The following is an 18924-nucleotide window of genomic DNA, read 5'->3' as shown; positions in this document are numbered from 1 at the left end:
TTACCCTGTTTGAAGACCCTCAGAGAATCTTACAAATAGAGGATATTTAAAAAGTGATTGTTGTATGAAACTGATGGAAAATTTTTAGCTTCAAACTAAATTATAGCTGTATCTTTTGTACAATTATTATAACAGTAATAAATCAAATGTAATTAACAATGTATTATATCTAAGCATACTCACGAACATTTTTACATTCACTGCAAAAATGGTGTATACTTCATTATAAGAAATAAATGATATTTTTCTGAAAAGTTAGAAATAAAACTCATTTTGAAAGTAAATCATATTTCTTTTTATCTTTGAAAATATAAGATGATAAAGAAAAATCACCAAAAATTATATTTGATCCAAGGTATAATATATTTAAGGAGGAAGAAATGCCTTTGTTGATAGTATATTAAGAAGAATAAAATGCTTAAAAATTAGTCCAAAAAAGTCTCAACTAAGAGGAATTTTTATTTGTTGTTAAATGTGAATTCAAGATAAAATTAGAGACAGTTATTTTATGTAACTTGATCCTTTCCCTTAATTTTTTTTCCTTTCCTGAGTAATGAGTTATTTTTTCTAAAGTTGTTCAATTTATTCCACAACAGTTTATTGAAGATCTGTCATCACAGTACAGAAGGATATGCTTGAGTCATCTTTTTTTATTACTTGTATAAAATCTGAAGAAGCTGAGCAAGCTTCTAGCTCCTCTGAGTCACTAAGCAACAGAATTCTTCTTAATTTCTACTGGAACAAAGCAGAGTAGGCACATATACACACATACGTTATATAAAGGTGTTACTATCATTGCTGTTCCCGAGTGTTTTTGATTTTCTTTCCTTCTGGGATAGAGACAGGATAGGACTGAATTTCACCTATTGACATTAGGCATGGCCATGAGACTTGCTTTGACCAAGAAAGTATAAGTGAAAATAACATAAAGCTATAACAACCAGAAGGAAGCTATTAATTAATACAAGAGCCAGTATGCAGTTCTCCACATCCACATTTCTCCCCCCACCCCATGAAGATAAAAGCACTTGTTGTAATATAGCCTCTCTAATCCTTGGTCCTTAAAGTGGCTAGCAATCAGAGTCCCTTGCCAAATTAAGTTGGACATACACCATGAGTGAAAAACAAATCTTTGTTATGTTAAGTCATTGATATTTTGGAGATGTTTGTTACCACAGCCTATTTAAACTAATAAAAAAAAAAAATCTATGTAAGATAAATTCTTGTAGTACAGCTCCATTATATTCCTTAAATGGTCAGAAATTCTCAGAATAATAAAATGAATCCATATGCAAAACTAAACACAAAGACAAATGCCAAATCACTATTTGATTATCAATTTGTATTGTCTTGTGCCAATAGGCTCATTCTCCTCCACCTACACAGAAAAAAGAAAACATAAAACATACTTTCATAGTACAACACAACAGTTTTTAAAAGAACAGAAAGTGTCTAGGAATTAAGAAAAAATGGTACTCACATTGATTATAACAGTGCTGTATCCATCTTCTGGTTCAGTTCCACTGACAAAGAGTGACTCAGGGCTAAATTCGAATACTCCATGAGCATGGTCAGAGGCTGCAATTGTCACTAGAATCTGAGAAGCCACTCCTAGACTGGCTGCATGAACAAGTTTCAACAAATAGCAAAAAAAAAAAAAAAATGTTAATCGGTAATTTATAAACCAAAGGGAAAGCCAAGGAACAACTTTTTGAAAAGAGACCTTCCATTCACTGAGTACATTCTAATTTGTTTTAGAAAGAAAGGCAGACACAAATGGTTGCCACACATATTCATGCTTTTATGACCTTTCTCTACTTTGGCACCAACGTGATGTACAAGTGCTGCATAAGCACTTGGAGATGAATAAGGAAAACTTGTTTTTCTTTTTCCTCTTTATGAAAGGAACATTCTTCCACACAGAGTATATGAAGAAGGTCTCCCACGACCTTTGCTGACCTCAAAAGAACAGGAGCCAAAATGACTCTTATCTTCATGAAATAGTAAGTAGTTTCCCTATGATTTTAGTCAATCTAGGCCTATTTTTTTTCATGTTTTGATATTATAGATCTGTCTCTCCTGATCCAAAATAGTGTAATCCTGTAACTAAAAAGATGCTAAGATTTAAAGATGCATTTAATTTTTCAGAAGAAGTATGTTCAATTTTTACATTATGTTAATGTCTACAGACACGAAAATGAACAATCCTAACAGTAATAGAGTCATTAAATGCACAGGTTGCATGAGGTATTGATGGAAATTAGGAACGAGGGGCTGGGAACATGAATTCTGGCACTAAAATATAAATCCAGACACTGTGAAAAAAGACATTTGAGGATTAGTGTTCTCCTTCAAAAAATAGGTATTCTAAGTATTTTCTCCATATAGGAAAAAATATTTGACATAAAAAGAGGAATCATGTTAGTACATGAATGTACTTCAAAAGGCATCATCTTTTCACTATCCCCATTAATTAGGAACTACTCTCCCCCATTTATTTTCTTCTTTATTTCTTTTTCCCATATATTTTGATTAAATGCTACATATAAAGACTCATAGTTCTTTGTGTATAGAAAATAAGCATGATGCGTTTAACATGAAAATACAAATGCTCTATTTATCTCATTTCAGGTATTCAAAAGTACGTAAAATGTTTTTCAACAATCATTTGTATAAATGACATTCAAGCAAAATTTCTACCACAATTAGAATCAGGAAACAGTATTAGGTTCCTATATAGAAGGAGGAGAGCTCGTGTTTCAGAGGCAAACAGGAATGTAATTTTGACTTGATCACCTTCTAGCATGGTGACTATAACATGACGCAAATAATACTTCACGAAGTTGCTGTAATAGCCAATGAGATGAAACATGTAAAGGACCTACACGTAGTAGGTGTCAATAAGTGGTTAGTATTGCTGTCTCTAAAAAGGGAAGTTAAAATAAAAATGTATAATAGTAAAAGGACCTTGGAACAGCTGCTTACCACGTTTGTGAATAGCTGGAAGGAAGAATTCCATGTCCCCATCACCACTACCACTGCCATCAAACCTAAAGAGCTCAGCTACTTCATAAGGAGACACACAGAGACACAATCCACACAGTACACATTGACACAATGAGAAAATTGAGAGCTCTTAAAACATACCAAGCAAATAGGAAAATGTAACAATATTCACTCGATGACATACATTCTTCCTTAAGAAACAGATCATTTTAAATGGTAAAATTATAACACCAGTCAAGCTATCAAATTACCAAAATTTCATTCATATTTTCAGGGAATACTGCATGTAAATTGTAATTGGTATTTCTCATTTCCACCAATTTAATATTATTTTTAAATTTTCAAAATTTACAGCAATGTAAATTGTTTTCTAACATTTTAGATATTTAAAACATGTTTATGTGCATATACATATAATCATACACTTAGACCAATAGCCTGTACTAGTCACCTTACCACTCGCAACAACCAACTGGAAATTAGAAAATCGCATGTCACATTTCCCTTCATCACACATTCAAATATCGACCACATTTACCCTTTTCGAACTTGATCACCCTCTCGTGACTGACATCGTGGAAAGAGCCCTAGACAAGCAGTCTAAAAATTCTGCTTCAGCCTTGGCAGATACCAGCTGTAAAACCTTCACCAAGTCACTAAACCTCTTGGTATCTCGACTTTCACACCTATAAAAGGTGCTGCCTTTTATAAAAACGTTGCTGTGGTTTGAATGTGTCCCCCAAAGTTCACGTTGGAAATTTAAACCCCAGTGCAACGGAGTTGAGAACAGGAAACTTTAAGAGGTGATTGGGTCATGAGAGCTCTGCCCTCATGAATGAATTAATGTTGTTATCTTGGGAGTGGGTTCATTATTGCGAGAGTGGGTTTCCTATAAAAGTGAGTTCGGCCCTCTATTATTCTCTTGCACACGCTCTCTCACCATGTGAAGGCTTCCACCGTGTTATGACATAGCAAGAAGCACTCTCACCAGATGCAGCCCCTCAGTCATGGACTTTCCAGCCTCCAGAACTGTGAGCCAAATAAACTTGTATTGTTTCTAAATTACCTAGTCTGTGGTACTCTGTTACAACAGCACAAAAGGGACTAAGAGAGTTGTAAAGATCAAATAAAATAATGGAAAATAAATGATACTGTAAAATTATAAAGTACCTTGAGACTACATAAGGACTATAACATAGACAAAGTGGTTATACCTTCCCCTCCAATACATCTTACATGCCAACCATTATTTTACCAAATGTTTGCAAATAAGAAAGACAGGAAGGGCAGTGATGATAGCAATGGAAAGGGAGGAGAAAAAAAAAAACAAAGCTACACCTATAAATATGTGCTTCTACCAATATCCTTCATTGAATGCTAGTTTAAGATCTGCCCTGCTCTTCTGTTTTTCCCCTCAAAAGGACTGGGCTGTACCAGACATGAGAATTTATGGCACACAGAACCTGAAATCTTCTTAGAGACTTAAGAGGCAAAATGGATATCCAGCAAATATCCAGTACATGGCTTTGCTCCCATATTATCCAGAAGTCATCAGAAAGAGGTATAAAGTTTAACACCATATATACTTTGACTAGCATAAAATATCTACTAGGTTGTGGCTAACTTATGTAGAATCAGTTTTATAGAAAAAAACAGTATGGAATAACAGGTATTCCTTTGACCCACAACAGAATTTAGCTCTACAAGATGTTTTACATATTACACAATCCCAATGCGTGAGTCCAGGAATGGAGATCACTGTCTAGATTCCTTTTCCTCCAATTCCAACTCAATGGGGAAAAAATCAGATTCTTTGCCACTATTGCATCCTAAGAAACTGTAAGAGTGGTTTTGAATTGAGTACTTGTACTGAATTAATATATAACAATGCATATTCTAGACATATGAAGAAAAGTTTCTAAATAAAATCACCAGTATCACTCTTATCACAAGGGATCATATGATCACAAGTGTCACTATCATCTTAAGAATATTTGATATTCCTTTATTAATCAATATTAGGTAATCACTAACATTTTCTCTTTCTATTACATAAGTATTTTTAGCTATAATAGATATAAGGGCAACTTTTCAAATATTTTATAAGTAACCTTTTTATTAATGAAGTACTATCATGAAAATAATGATTTGGAGATGTGAGGACTTGTCTCTGGAGGACAAGCAAAGCTGGTATTATTACCTGCCACCTGGCAGACAGGCCATCTAGCATATTTTGGCTTTTTTTTTTGCATTCAACTAAGTTGGGTCACTGTTTAATCATTTCCATGCTCCCGAACTCTGGCTTGGTCTCCTTTGCTTTCACCTGAGCTTGGAACACAGGAAAGGAAAATTTTGCATATTTACCCTAAAGTCCCACTTAATATAAAAAGATAATTTTAGTATTTCTGGCCTAGCAATTTATCTTTTGGATGGCTTATATACTATGACTCTCTTCAGCAAAATGATACAGATAATAATAGTAAAGATAATACCAGGTTTTGTAATGGAAGGGACTGTCCTGATAAATACCATACTGACTCTCAATTTCTTATAAAGGTGATATAGTACATATCACATGTATTCAATCACACTCCCAGTAGCACAGGATAATCACACACATTAATACTTCTGCAAAGAAACATGTATAACTAGTCCATCTACTTATACATGGGATAAATATTATAAATAGCCTCCCTTAATAAAGATGAGTTTTGCAATGAAACAAATTTTGACTCCAAATACCTTTGATAATCAGAGCTTTCTGAATCTCAGAATTGGGGATAGGGTACTGTTGACTTCTTTTTTTTTTTTTTGAGACAGAGTCTCACTCTGTTGCCCTGGCTAGAGTGAGTGCCGTGGCGTTAGCCTAGCTCACAGCAACCTCAAACTCCTGGGCTCCTCAGCCTCCCGAGTAGCTGGGACTACAGGCATGCGCCACCACACCCGGCTAATTTTTTCTATAGTTGTCCAATTAATTTCTTTCTATTCTTAGTAGAGACGGGGTCTCGCTCTTGCTCAGGCTGGTTTCGAACTCCTGAGCTCAAACAATCCGCCCTCCTCGGCCTCCCAGAGAGCTAGGATTATAGGTGTTGATTTCTTTTATTGATAATTGTCTCATAATAGGTTATCCAAAAGGACTAGTTTTTAACCTGTGTTTATCTGGAGATAGTAATAACAGAGATACCACAGAAGTTGGAAAAGGAGGAAAAAGAAGAGGTGATTTGAGGGGCACCTACTATGAATGACAACTATAATTTGGTGATATAGTACAAGTGTACTATTTCATTCTAAAAGCATGTCTACTTTAGGAAAAGATCAGTGGGTAATAAAAGTGGGGGGAAAAGCACAATAGGTGGTATCAATATAATAAACAGAGATATTACTCAGAATTAACCAAACCTCACAGAGCAAAAGTATATTTAAATAAAACTATGAGTTAAATATTAATTTATAAAATTATCACTTAAAATTTATGTAGAGAGATGGGATTTTCTTCTTACCAAGAAAGGAACTGTCAATCAGAAGTGATTGACATATATTATATTACCATATATATATTAATATACATTATCATATATATAAAGCAATTATTAATCTTTAGGCTGCTCTCTCCAAAAACTAGTAATTCATTCATTTTTTAAAAGTATGATTAATTCAAAGGAACATACTTCCCTAATAGAATCTACTGTCATCACAGTGGGTGGACAAGCCAGTATTTGATATTTTTGAATCACCAGTCTTACCTCCTCCTTCTAAGTTTAACAACTCAACTTTAAAAGATTTTTCCAGTTCAGGGATAGAATTGTCAGTGATGTTGACAGAAATATATTTATATCTTTCTCCTGGTTGAAATTCTAATGTGCCAGCAACACTCTGAAATACAAATAAAATATTTACTTATTAGATTTTAATTATTCTATATGTGAATTTATACAATGAGAATGTTTTGCTGTGTCCCAAATTGTTATAAATACTGAAACAGAAGAACATAAGTAAAATACAAAACTGAAAACAATTTGGTGGACATTAATAGTGTTCAAGGTAAATTATAAATACATATTCTCCAAATAAATGAAGTAAATGATTTGTTTTTTTTATTTGACTATTCATCAAAAAAGTAGTCAAGGCAAATGAGATATCTTACTGGGTGACATCCACAAATTCCTAAAGAATGAATTCAATGAGATGCCAGCAATTCTCTTGACCAAGTATATTAAAATTATAACACTGGGAAATTTAAATATTTGGTGTTTAATAATAATGGCATTTTCATTCTGAGACTCTCTCCAAGCATTAATACATATCAGTCCATTTGGCATTAATTTTTCCCTGATTATACTTGCAGTTGCAATTCATAACATAGCTCTCCCTTCAGAAAAGTTCACATACTTAAGGAAATCAAAGTTATTAAAAATCAAAGTCTTAAGGATATTTTTCTTCCATTATTTCATATAAGCATTTTCCACTCAAGTTATGAGAATAAATTTTAAATTTGTTTAAATTTTTCTAGTGTTAGCTTGTGTGAGCCACTATATTTCATCTCGTGATGCTATTAATGATCTTAAAACTAAATTAGGAAATCCAAATACTAATTAACTTAATCGCTCATTTATTCACTTTTTCAATATTTATAAGCTTTTTCAATATTTATAAGCACACAGCATGTATGTGGTATCGTTTTAAATGTTTGGGACCCAAAAACAGACAAGACAAATATTTGACTCCATAGAGAACATTCTAGGAGTTTTAAGCCTAGAATGTAATAAAACATGTAATAAAACAATTTAAACAGAATAATAATTGCTGTAAAAGGCATATAGTTAGCTCAAAGAAGAAGTAACTAACTTTGCCTAGAGTTTAGTAGTCAGTGGCGTAATCCTGCAAGTCTTAACAGTAGAACTGACATTTGACGGTCTTAGGAAACCATCTTACTTGAACTCAGCAATATCTATACAACCGGCCATTCCTCTTCTGGAAATATGTTCTTCCCTGCTATTGCATGATAGCACACTCTCCTGTTTTTCCTAGTTGATCCTTTTCAGTGTTTACCAATCTTAACATTCTTCTTATGACCTTTAAAAACTATTGTTGTTCATCAGACTCTCTCTAGACTTTCTGTCTAGACAAGCCTATCATACCCTAGACTTTTAATACTGTTTATATGCTCCGCACTCCCAAATTTGTATCTCTAATCTCTGATACTCAGACTTAAATCTTAATGCCTATTTGAAATTTTTCTTAATAATTTCTGCCACAATCTTAAATTCACGATCTTTCCTTAAAAGCTGTGCCTTATGCAAACTTCTCCATAGCACTAAATTTTAGAGTACAAGTTGCTCATGTTAGGAGCTAAGGAGTCATTTTTGACACCCTTTCTGGTTTATCCTTCACACTAAATAATCCTCGGATCCTGCCATTTTAACTCCTAAACATTTCTTGAGCCCACTTACTTCTTTTCGGCTACCTTGGCATCAGCCTAGTCCGAGATACTGTCTCTTCTTGCCTTGCTCCACAAAATAGACTCCTTACCCGTTTTTCTGCACGCAGTGTCTATATCTTCTAATTCATTCTCCATAGTTTAGCCTAGTGATCTTTTGTAAATGCATAACACCCTTCAATTACTTCTCCTTGTTTATTTTTTTAAAAAAATCCAGAAGTGTAGCATGATCTCTAAGGCCTTGAATGATCCAGTCCTTGCATACCTTATCTTTCTTTCATCACCATACCTAGCTCTCCACACTCCAGAGACACTGGCCTTCTTTCAACTTCTCTGACAGCCTGTGCTCTCCCTTGCATGAGACCGTTTACTCACACCATTTTACCAGTCCCAAACAGTTCTTCCCCGCTTTATCTACTTTTTCCTCCTTAAACATTTAAAGCCCAGCATAAAGGCCAGAAAGCCTCTGACTACCCCACCTACATCAACATCCACCTCTCTCCCAGGTCACCCACCTTGAACATTTCCCACAACTGTAACTCAGTAATTAGTTGTTTAATATGACCCCAAACAGCTGGAATATAAGAACCAGGATGGTGGGGGTCACCTCTAACTTGGTCTATGAGAATAAGGTTGAGAACAGTGATATCTGATAGTTTTCTCCTCTTCCGTAAATGATCCTTCCTGGTTGCTCCTCTCCCCCCACCCCCGAACACCTGCATACTCACATACTCATACACAGCCTAATAAATCCTACTTTTATGCTAACACAGATCTGAGAGAGCTAAAACATCAGAGAAGTGGTGAAGGCAAAAGTTACCAGGTTATCAAAGACAAAAAGTGGTGACAAGTAATTACCAGGACATCTAAGCACCCCTGAAAATTCACAGAAATGTCTCCAAGGGTATAAACTTTCTGATAGTCATAAAGGATGGGGGCACAGGGTTTTTGTTTTGTTTTGTTTTAGTTACTAAAGAAAATGATAATCCAACTGGAGGCTGGACATATTCAGACTACCTAGAAATTGAAGCCCATCAGTATGAGGACTGAAGTATTTCTTTAAGAGACCACAGAGAAGACAACATTAAGACAAGGTGAGATGTCTTGTGGAATATGTTACATACCAACTTAGTCAAAGACACAACAAATGTCAATGGTAAGAAAAATACAACTTGCCCAAGAAAGAGTCTGAGAAAGAAGAAATCCAGGAAAACGTAGCTAACTGGTCTATAGGTGAAATTAATTAAATTCAATTAGCCAGCTTTTCTGGGGTTTGGGAGGAAAAGTTTGCACAAATTACTGAACACTGTACTGTGGTGTGGGTCTTTTTAGGAAGAAGGGGAAAAATAGGAAAGCTGATATTAAATTTGAAGAAAAAAGATTCTTTGGGAAAACAGAGATATTAGCTGTAAAACCTTTCTTAAAAAGAATTGATAAGAAATCACAAGCATTTGCTTCAGTATTGGTGATAATAAGGATAGGTAGCAGTTACTGAGTGCCGTTATATATGTGCGTGTTCACTACAAGACACAAAATGTTTCCATCAATCCTTACAGCGATCCTGCTCAGCAGATGTTATCTCTCTTTTGCAGATAAGAAAACTGAGGTCAGGAAAGATTAAGCAAGTCTCCCAAGTTCACACACCTGGAGGACGGATTAAAACTCAGTTCTGTCCAGTTCCAAATCCCTTGCTTTCCCCTGTCCACCCACCCCCTCAGTACCACACTGCTTCTCACTTGGAAAAAAAAAAGCAATTTAAATTTGAAAAGACATGGACACTTAATTTCTTTGCAATTTTGGTTTCAGTTAATGGATGTACATAAGAGGATTTAAAATATGTAAGAAACATAATTTCAATATATCTGATCAAAATCTATAGTAACATTAAAGCAAATAATACAAGGGAAGATTATGACATGTATAAGCTACAAAGAAAATCAGTATAGTAACTATTTAAATGTCAGGTTTCAATGCACGAAGCCACATTACTTTACATAAATTTAAAAGGCCAGAAAGCCATCGGTGCCTATTTTCCTTGTTCACTATATTCCAGGTACAGTGTAAGTCCCTTCCAATCCAAGAGAATGATTATGTCTGTTTCACAAGTGCAAACACAGCTTCAAAAGGATTAAGTGACTTACCTGGTAGTCCTCAGGACTGAATGCTGACAGAGACACTGTTCTAAATTGTGCAGTCACCCTCCCCAGGAGTCCTTGTGCACGGACAATCAATAACCTGACTTCTCCATCTTCCTCCTGCACAGTGATGTGTGGAACGCTGCTTGTGGGCAGAGTCATTGTGTCCTCGGGCTGAGGAGGCAGCCCTGTGGAGAACTGCAGCAAGCCTAGCAGAGACAAAGAAGACAGGGCATTCTTCTCCCAATTATCTGTGCAAGAATTTCTTACTCATTTGGAGCAATCTTGCACATTTATTTTGATCACCGGGCTAAAATTCTGAGGGCCTTCATTTAAAAAGACTTCAGTGAAGATTCAATTAACATGTTTTTGACATGGAATATGTTTATAAGCTTTAGAATGTTAAAAGTTAAATTGTTAATTTTCCTTGTCTTTACTCAAAGAAAGCTTTATTATTTCTTACAGAAGCATCAATAAAAGGAATACTGATGGAGTTTTAAAATATACTTTTCAAACATTTGTGCATATATTACTAGAGTCTCCAGCAATCATTCTTGAACTTACAGTAGAACAGGATTGATGGCACTCTAAAGGATTTGGAACACATATTTTTAAAAATATAACTATGAAAACCAGAGTTGAAGAGCCTCTCAGGTTTTCTACCCAGGTCCTTAACAGATGTTCTTTATTTATTCCCACAGACAAACTATTACTTTCAATTCAGAAAACATTTCCAATTTATTAGTACAGATATCTATGATAGTTCCTCAATTAAGAAAATTATCATTTTTAGCATAAGACAAAAAGAAATTTATATAAATAGAAAGTGATAACTTCATTTCTTGAAACTTAATAAAACATAAATTACAAAGTACTTCAATTACTTAGGTGTTAACAAATCATCATAGAATAATTTTTAAATTAAAGAAATTTTGATAGCCATAAATGGAAATATTTTTCTATTTTAAACAATCCTGAAAAAATTTTCCAAAATATATTATCCAAATTCAGAAATTGATCTTTATATTTTCTTTCATAAACAATGTCCCTCAACATAGCAGCTTAGAAGTTAAAGAGTTTAGAACTTAGAGGGTCTGACGCAGTTCCACTTCAATCATTTTCAAAGAGTTCCATAAGAAGTTCTTAACAAAACTAAGCACACCCAGAGAAGAGAGGATTATTCTTGCAAAAGGAGTGGGTTACCATATGGATGATCACTAGCTTTGATAGTGATATCTGTTGTTTCCTTTTCAGGATCTATGCTTGCGCCACTTGTTGGAGTTGAACCTAGCTTCCCATCTCCAGGAATTGCAGAAACCAATGTCACACGGAAATACTCATTAAGTTCAGGAATATCATCATCAAGAACATACAGATTTAGGACCTATAAATGTAAAAATCCAGAGACACTAAGCAAAGAGGCATGTAGAAATTACTTACCAGAGGAAAATTAAATTATATTTAAATGAAGTTACTATTTAACATAACTTATTTCTACGCAAATTTAAACATTAAAACATGTATGTGTGTGTATATGTATGTGTGTGTGCATACAAACAGAAAGAGAGAAAGAGAAATCTAAGGAGATTAAGTCCCCAAACAATAATGGGTGCTGCTTTGCTCTTAATGTCTGTGTCCCCCAAAATTCACATGTTGAAATCTAATCCCCAAGGTAATGATATTAAGAGGTGGGGTTTGGGGGAGGTGATTAGGGCAGAGCCCTCAAAAATGGGATCAGCGCTGAGGAAGCTTGTTTGCACCTCCACCCTGTGAGGACACATTGAGAAGGCACCATATTTATGAAGCAGAGTGGAATCTACAGGTGCCTTGATCTTGGACTTCCCAGCCTCCAGAGCTGTGAGCAATAACTTTCTGTCATTTATAAATTATCCGGGCTAAGGTATTTTGTTACAGCAGTCCAAAGAAACTAAAGCACATGCTGAGTAGTAACATTTTCTGTCTAAATATGCATTAATATCATATCATATATGATATATTGATATAACATTATCAGTATAATATCACTATTCTTTGTACCAAAGACCATGGTATTACCAACTTCAGGGTAGAGACTTCGCGATTAAGGAAAGGCATATTCTCTGAGATGCGACAGAGTAGTAAGAAAGGGCAATGTATACATATCTAGTGCCTGCCTAAGGAAATCCTGACATATTCAGTAACAGTATTTTAGAAGGTAGATTCACAATGGACCTTAGAAGTCTGGCACAAACAATTAGTCCAAAAACACTTATGAAAGGAAGTAGCAATACTCAGCCATGCTCTACAAAATTTAAGTCAAAATTTAAAGTCAAATTAAGAAAAAACCCACAATTTCTTCTTCCCTTATTAATTGAACAAACATGTTTTGACATATACAATGTGCTGGCCCCAATCCCTAACACAGTCTATTGTAGGAGACAGACCTATAAAAAAACATTTTAAATGCAATGTAAAAATGTCATAATAGAGTTGTGTACAAAAGTGATGAAGAAACAACTAACCCTCCCTGGTAAGTTTTACAACAGACATGTTTGAAGCAAGTTCTAGTGGATTAGTTACAGTTGTAAATAATAAAGGGGAGGAACATTACAAGCAAAGGACAAAACACAGCAAAGGCACAGAGACATGAAAGAATAGAGCATACAGGGAACTGCAGTTAGATCACTAACGCTGGAGGAAGAGATAGGGCTGAAAGAATACTCAGGAGTCAGATCATGGGGACATTTCATGCTATCACATGAAATTTAGATTTCCTTCCATAGAGAGTGGAGATAAATTGAAGAATCATAAGTGGGGAATTGACAAAATGAGAATTCTGTTTTAGAATAAGTACCATGGCAGAATGCAAATGGAGTAGACAGAGCAAGAAAGAATGCAAGAGGACAAGTTAGGAGGTGACTGACAAGAAATAATGGAATTCTGAACTAACACAGTACAAAAGAGATAAGGAAAAATGGATGGATTTGAGATTTGTCTGGAGATAGAAGATGCAGGCCTGATGACTCACTTAACATGGAGCGTGAGTGATAGGAGTGAAGGGTGACTTCCCGACTTGTCCCAGAAAGGAGAGTGACAACAATCTGAAACAAACTCTAAATCCAAATGCAGTCTCCAAAACAAGGATCATTGGGCCTAAAAGCACCTAGAGAACTCGTTTTTAAAAATGTGGTTTTTCAAGAGGTTTTGATTCAGTAAGTCTGAGGTGGAATCTAAATTTGGTTTTTAATGTTCATTTTAATCATATTTTAAGTTAAGGAGTAATATACGGCATGGAAGATGTGCAAAAACGACACCTATTACCCAAATCATGTCATAATTCTTGAAGTAAAAAGAAAAATAAATTTAAAAATTAGGCAAGAAAATATTTTAAATAATTCTTGACTGGAACATTTACAAGTGTTTTACTTACCAAATTTGATTAACTCTTATTTCTTTCAAGATGTATATGAATTTATTTTATAACATAATTGTTTCCAGTTATATTTTTATTTCATAGTTGATAAATTTTTCAAGAGGAAATCTGGGGTATCAAGTCTGTTTTGCCGAGTAGGAGCATTAAAAAAATTACCACATACTATCATAATTATTTGATAAAAGAAAGAACACTTTAAATCCAAGAAAGAAGTAAAAATGACAAAGCATCAGAATAAAATACAGTCTTGTAAATGGAATAAGTTTAGCTTTATGAAAAGTTACTAGTTGTCCTAATTTTTCTCATTTCCTCATTTTACCAAATATTAGTAAAACCTTTATTATGGACCTGTCTGCAGACTACTTATCAAGGAAATTTTGTTGTACTTTTTTGTATAGTTTTGTTGTACTTTGTTTCCTTCTTCCCCCAAATTATAGAGATTTGATCACTTTCCCTTAGTTTTTATTTTTTGAATCTTAAGAATATTTTAAACCTTCCCTCAATTTAATTTTTTCCAACCAATTAACTCCTAAATCCCTCAAAAATTTCCTCAAAGATTATTTATCATTATTTGCAAACCTAAGTTAATTTAGTAGGTATCTCTGATGACTTATAAAGTATTTACATTTTAATGTAAAAATTATACTGATACGAATATTCCAACATGATCAATATTTAAATATTCTGATATAGGAGGAAGCCTCATTCCAATTTCATTTACGGGAAGTGTCATTTATTTATGGAGCATCTATTCAGATGAGATTATGTTTCATGGAAAGCTTTCGATGAAACTGGAGGTCACTTGTACTTTTTAAATACAGAAAAATTATCACATTTCTCCAAATATAATGCAAATAAAATGAAATTATGAGAATTTTTCACTGGCTGACTGGAAGAGTACCATTAAGAATTCTGTGGTTTCCTATTGTATCAGAAATAAAAACCCACAGTGATATATCATTTTTATTATGTTGGGATTAAAGAACAGATAAAACTATTAGCACATATGATTCAAAATTCTTATTTTTCTTTTGCATAAACAAATACAAAAATATTTTATACCAAGATATATACCTAATCTCCTAAATATTTTAAGTTACTTACGTAGCAAGAAGCTGTAAAGAAATTACAGAACAAACACATCAGGAAAAGCTTTCCAGGAGGCTTTGAAAGAAACAAAGAAGGCGGGTTTACCTCTGATCTCTGCCAAGGAAGAAATGTGATAGTTCCACTGGCATTAGCAAAATCATCAACAAGGTAATTAATGCCGTCAGATTCTATCTGTGAGATGGTGTAAAAAACGTGCACATAATCCAGAGCTCCTCTGGTTCTCTCCACCACACAAGAAACGGTGGATCCCTCCTCTGCAATCTGAAATTGGACAGAAATTATTTATAGGTCTGTAGTGATCCACTTCAGTGATACAATTACAACGCTTCATGAAATACTCTTACTGTGAAGTTAATTCTATAACTTTCTTCCTACCTCTCTTTTAGAGAGATGGACTAAGGAGGCCTCTACACTTCCCCGGATATATTTTTGACTACTAATAAGTATTTACAATCATTTGTTTTCTCCCATTCCCTTATAGGGATTAATAAAGCAAGAAAAATTATAGTCTCTTAACTGTACATGTAATTCATTGATGGATACCTCCTATGTGCCAGCTACTGTAATAGATGATATGGTTATAAAAGATTTAAAAAAATGCATAGTCTTTTCTCTGGATAAGCATAAGTCTAAAGAGGAAAACAAATTTGCAATTTTATGATGGGTTCATCACAGACAGATCAAATGGGGGCAGGGGTTAGGGTAGAGGGCAAAACATGACATCAGAGAGAATTTTCAAGGTATGGACACAAGAAGCAATCTAGCATATTTGGTGATATCATTTTGGGGGTGGCATAAAGTGCCCAGTGGGAGAACCTTGAGAAATATCTAATGTGGGAACAACAGTTGGATCAAAGAGGGCATTTTATGTCATGCTTAATATCTTTTTGGTATTTTCATCAAATATATACAGGTATATACACACATGTGTAGTGTATATATGTGTATTTTTTTCAAGTGGGAAATATTTTGGTCTAAACACTTTAAGATAATGTTTAAAAACCATATGAGGCCAGAAGTTGGAATATCCTTTAGAATAAGGTCTTCATACTCTCAAATTCTAAGTCTCTCGATTCAATTTTATTTTTATATTAGCAAATATATAATTCAGGGGAAAAACTAAAACTGAATAAAGGTAAAAATACAGGTCTTAAGATATACAATGTCATTCTCTATTTTTCATATGTCTCATAAACAACTCCAATCAGCATTAGATAGAGCCATTTTGGTGCTGGCATTAGGGCTGAAGAGAACAGATTTGGTATCTGTCTACAAATAGGCAATAGTCAAATCACTTATGCATGAGCATGCAATCACCAGATATTCCAGCAAACCCTGTGAGTTTCACTGAGCATCAGCCACCCTGGTGCCCCCATGATAAATAGGATCGAGCACACCTGGGGCAATATTCTAACTCTTTTATTTGCCCTCTGGTCCACAGGCATGAGAAGCCCAAAACAACCCAACAGTAGTTCAGTGGAACCCTCGGTATGTCTCCTTGCAGGTACGTTCTGCCCCCAGCCCCACTGCCTGGACCAGAACTTCTAATCCAGTGGAGCCTAAAGCAGGAAACAAATTCAGGCAATGGGTCACCAAAAGTAATGGAGACAGGGGTCTCACTTCTACCTCTTGCTTCCCGAGCCTGTATGTTGCAATTACTGGGGATACAACTAGGTATTACCCATTGAATGCACATTCTGCATCCTGGAGGACAACATTCCAACCCTGCAAGAAGCTGTCCCTGGTCTGGCACCTTGGCTGAGTCTTCTTCAACAGGCCATTCACCTGTTGTAACAGGCCAGCTGCTTCAGGTAATGTGGTATATGGTGAAGCCTATGACATTGGGCCCATTGTCACACTTCCTTCACATGAGTCCCTTTTAGGCCATGTGATGCAGGTTTCCGTGTGTTTAAAGCAGGGATTCTTTAAGCCTTCAGATGATGGTGTTAGGAAAGGTACTTGGAAGGTAAATCATTAGCTAAAGTAAGTATTAATTCCAATAGGAGTGAATTGCTGCCTCCTCTGGAGTGAAAAAGTCTGGTTGGGATCAATCTACCACTTTTACTGGAAAGTGCTTAGCTGTGTTCCTTACTGCTTGTTGTATGGACATTCAGCAGCAGCAGTTGCTAGATCAGTCTGGGTAAGAGGGAGCCCACGCTGTCAGACCCATGCATAATCTGATTCCCGCCATCCTGCTGTTAATGGCACTGTACTGACAAAATAGAGTCTGGCGGATATGTAATGGAGCCTCATCCTGACTTCCTGGTTTTGAGAGCCTTTTGGAAAACGCCCCCTCATACTTAGTGCTGACTCCCAGTGGTCTACTCACACGCCTCTTCTGCAAATGTCTTGTCTCTAGTCTTGATTCTTCCAAGGTGCTGACCAATCAGCTACACGATTAGCACTGCTCAGGGGTGAATGTACCTTTACACTTCAGGGCAATTCTCCCTCCACATAAGATGAATGGCTAAGTGTACTATGTACAGCTCTGCCCTCTGTCCATCATAGACATCCCCGAACAGGGCACTAGAGAGGCAGCACCCTGCTTTCAGAAACTAGCAACATAGCAAGCAGAGTCATCTATGAAGCGAGCTTGAGATTTTCCTTGTCTATCAGTTAGTCACAGATTTGGGGTAAAAGATCAAAGAGTTTAAAGTATGCCCAGTTTGAAATGTCTATTAAATATCCTAAAAATGTTGCAACTGGAGAAATGAGTCTGGAATTTGAGAGAGAGACCAAGATTAATGTCATATATTTGGAAGTTATCAATATATAAATAGTATTCAAGGCCAAATACAAATAGTGAATAAATATATAATCATACAAATTGTATTTACAGACTGGTTGAAACAACAAGGGAAATAAGTACAGATGGAGGAGAGAAGAAGACCATGTTCACTTAATTCTACCTATAATGCTTATTTTCAAATCATAAAATCATTCCAGTGCAGTTGATACTACATTAGGGAATGATATGAATATAACCCTTTTGCATTGGCTTGTAAGTGTGATTGCATCCACAGAAAATACGGTGAACACAAAAATTTGTATTCACCTCAAACAAACCACATAGGAATACACATACACCTCAAACAACTTCCAGCCACCTCAGTTCAGTACGTGTGTTACTAGCCACACTTACCCATATCTAGTGTTACAACCTTTCCTCTGATTTTAGATAACCCTTATTCTATCACTTCACAATAACACACAAGCCTCAACCCTCCTGAGGCCCACTTCTACAAATAACCTTAAGGTCCTTCTCAAGGGACTACGCCATATTTATTGTAGTATATCAGTAATTACATTTAATGTGTAAAACGTTTTTTATTAAGTCCCTATCTTTCTAAGTGTCACTGACTAAGTTTTTGAACAATGTTCTGCTCGCCCCATCTTTTCCATAAGTTCTGTGTTTCTCATTATGCAATCTGGCATAGTGTGACGATTTTTAGGAACCTATCCATCACGTCGTGGCAGAACTGACTGTTCTGAAGGTCAGGCCCTCCAACCTTAAGGGGAGAAAGCAGCAAAGAGAAATACAGCATCTGATTTAATTTCCACCTAGGTATCTGCATTAGTATCTTCATGCCAGCAGAATGGTACATGAGCAAATATGTGGTGGAAAAAGTGTGGCTTTAAGGTCAAACAGTCCTGAGCTTCCTCACTCTACCATTTACCAAGCATTCTCAGCCTCTTCTGAAAATGGGCATCATAATGCCTCATGGATTTTGGTGGACATTAAACAAGCACCTTACATGGTATCTAGTAATATATAAAGGGCTAAAAAATTATTTTTCCTGTTAAAATACAGACACACATACACA

The 18924-nt window shown here is 35.3% G+C and overlaps 1 protein-coding gene across 1 annotated transcript in view; it reads right to left on the bottom strand.

Annotated features, from left to right (window-relative positions):
• Positions 1-18924, bottom strand: part of ADGRV1 (adhesion G protein-coupled receptor V1) — a 539879-nt gene that overhangs the window by 477049 nt on the left and 43906 nt on the right. The window contains exons 20-25 of the mRNA XM_012644750.1: positions 15185-15361; positions 11782-11962; positions 10585-10787; positions 6750-6879; positions 2986-3066; positions 1481-1620 (exon numbers count right to left, since the gene is read on the bottom strand). Coding sequence (XP_012500204.1) covers positions 1481-1620; positions 2986-3066; positions 6750-6879; positions 10585-10787; positions 11782-11962; positions 15185-15361 — 912 coding nt within the window. The remainder of the gene's footprint in view (positions 1-1480; positions 1621-2985; positions 3067-6749; positions 6880-10584; positions 10788-11781; positions 11963-15184; positions 15362-18924) is intronic.

The sequence above is a fragment of the Propithecus coquereli genome, unplaced genomic scaffold, assembly GCF_000956105.1.
Source record: "Propithecus coquereli isolate 6110/MARCELLA unplaced genomic scaffold, Pcoq_1.0 Scaffold22, whole genome shotgun sequence".
Lineage (NCBI taxonomy): Eukaryota > Metazoa > Chordata > Mammalia > Primates > Indriidae > Propithecus > Propithecus coquereli.
Note: the sequence above shows the minus strand (reverse complement) of the source record. Positions and strands in the feature narration are given on the sequence as shown.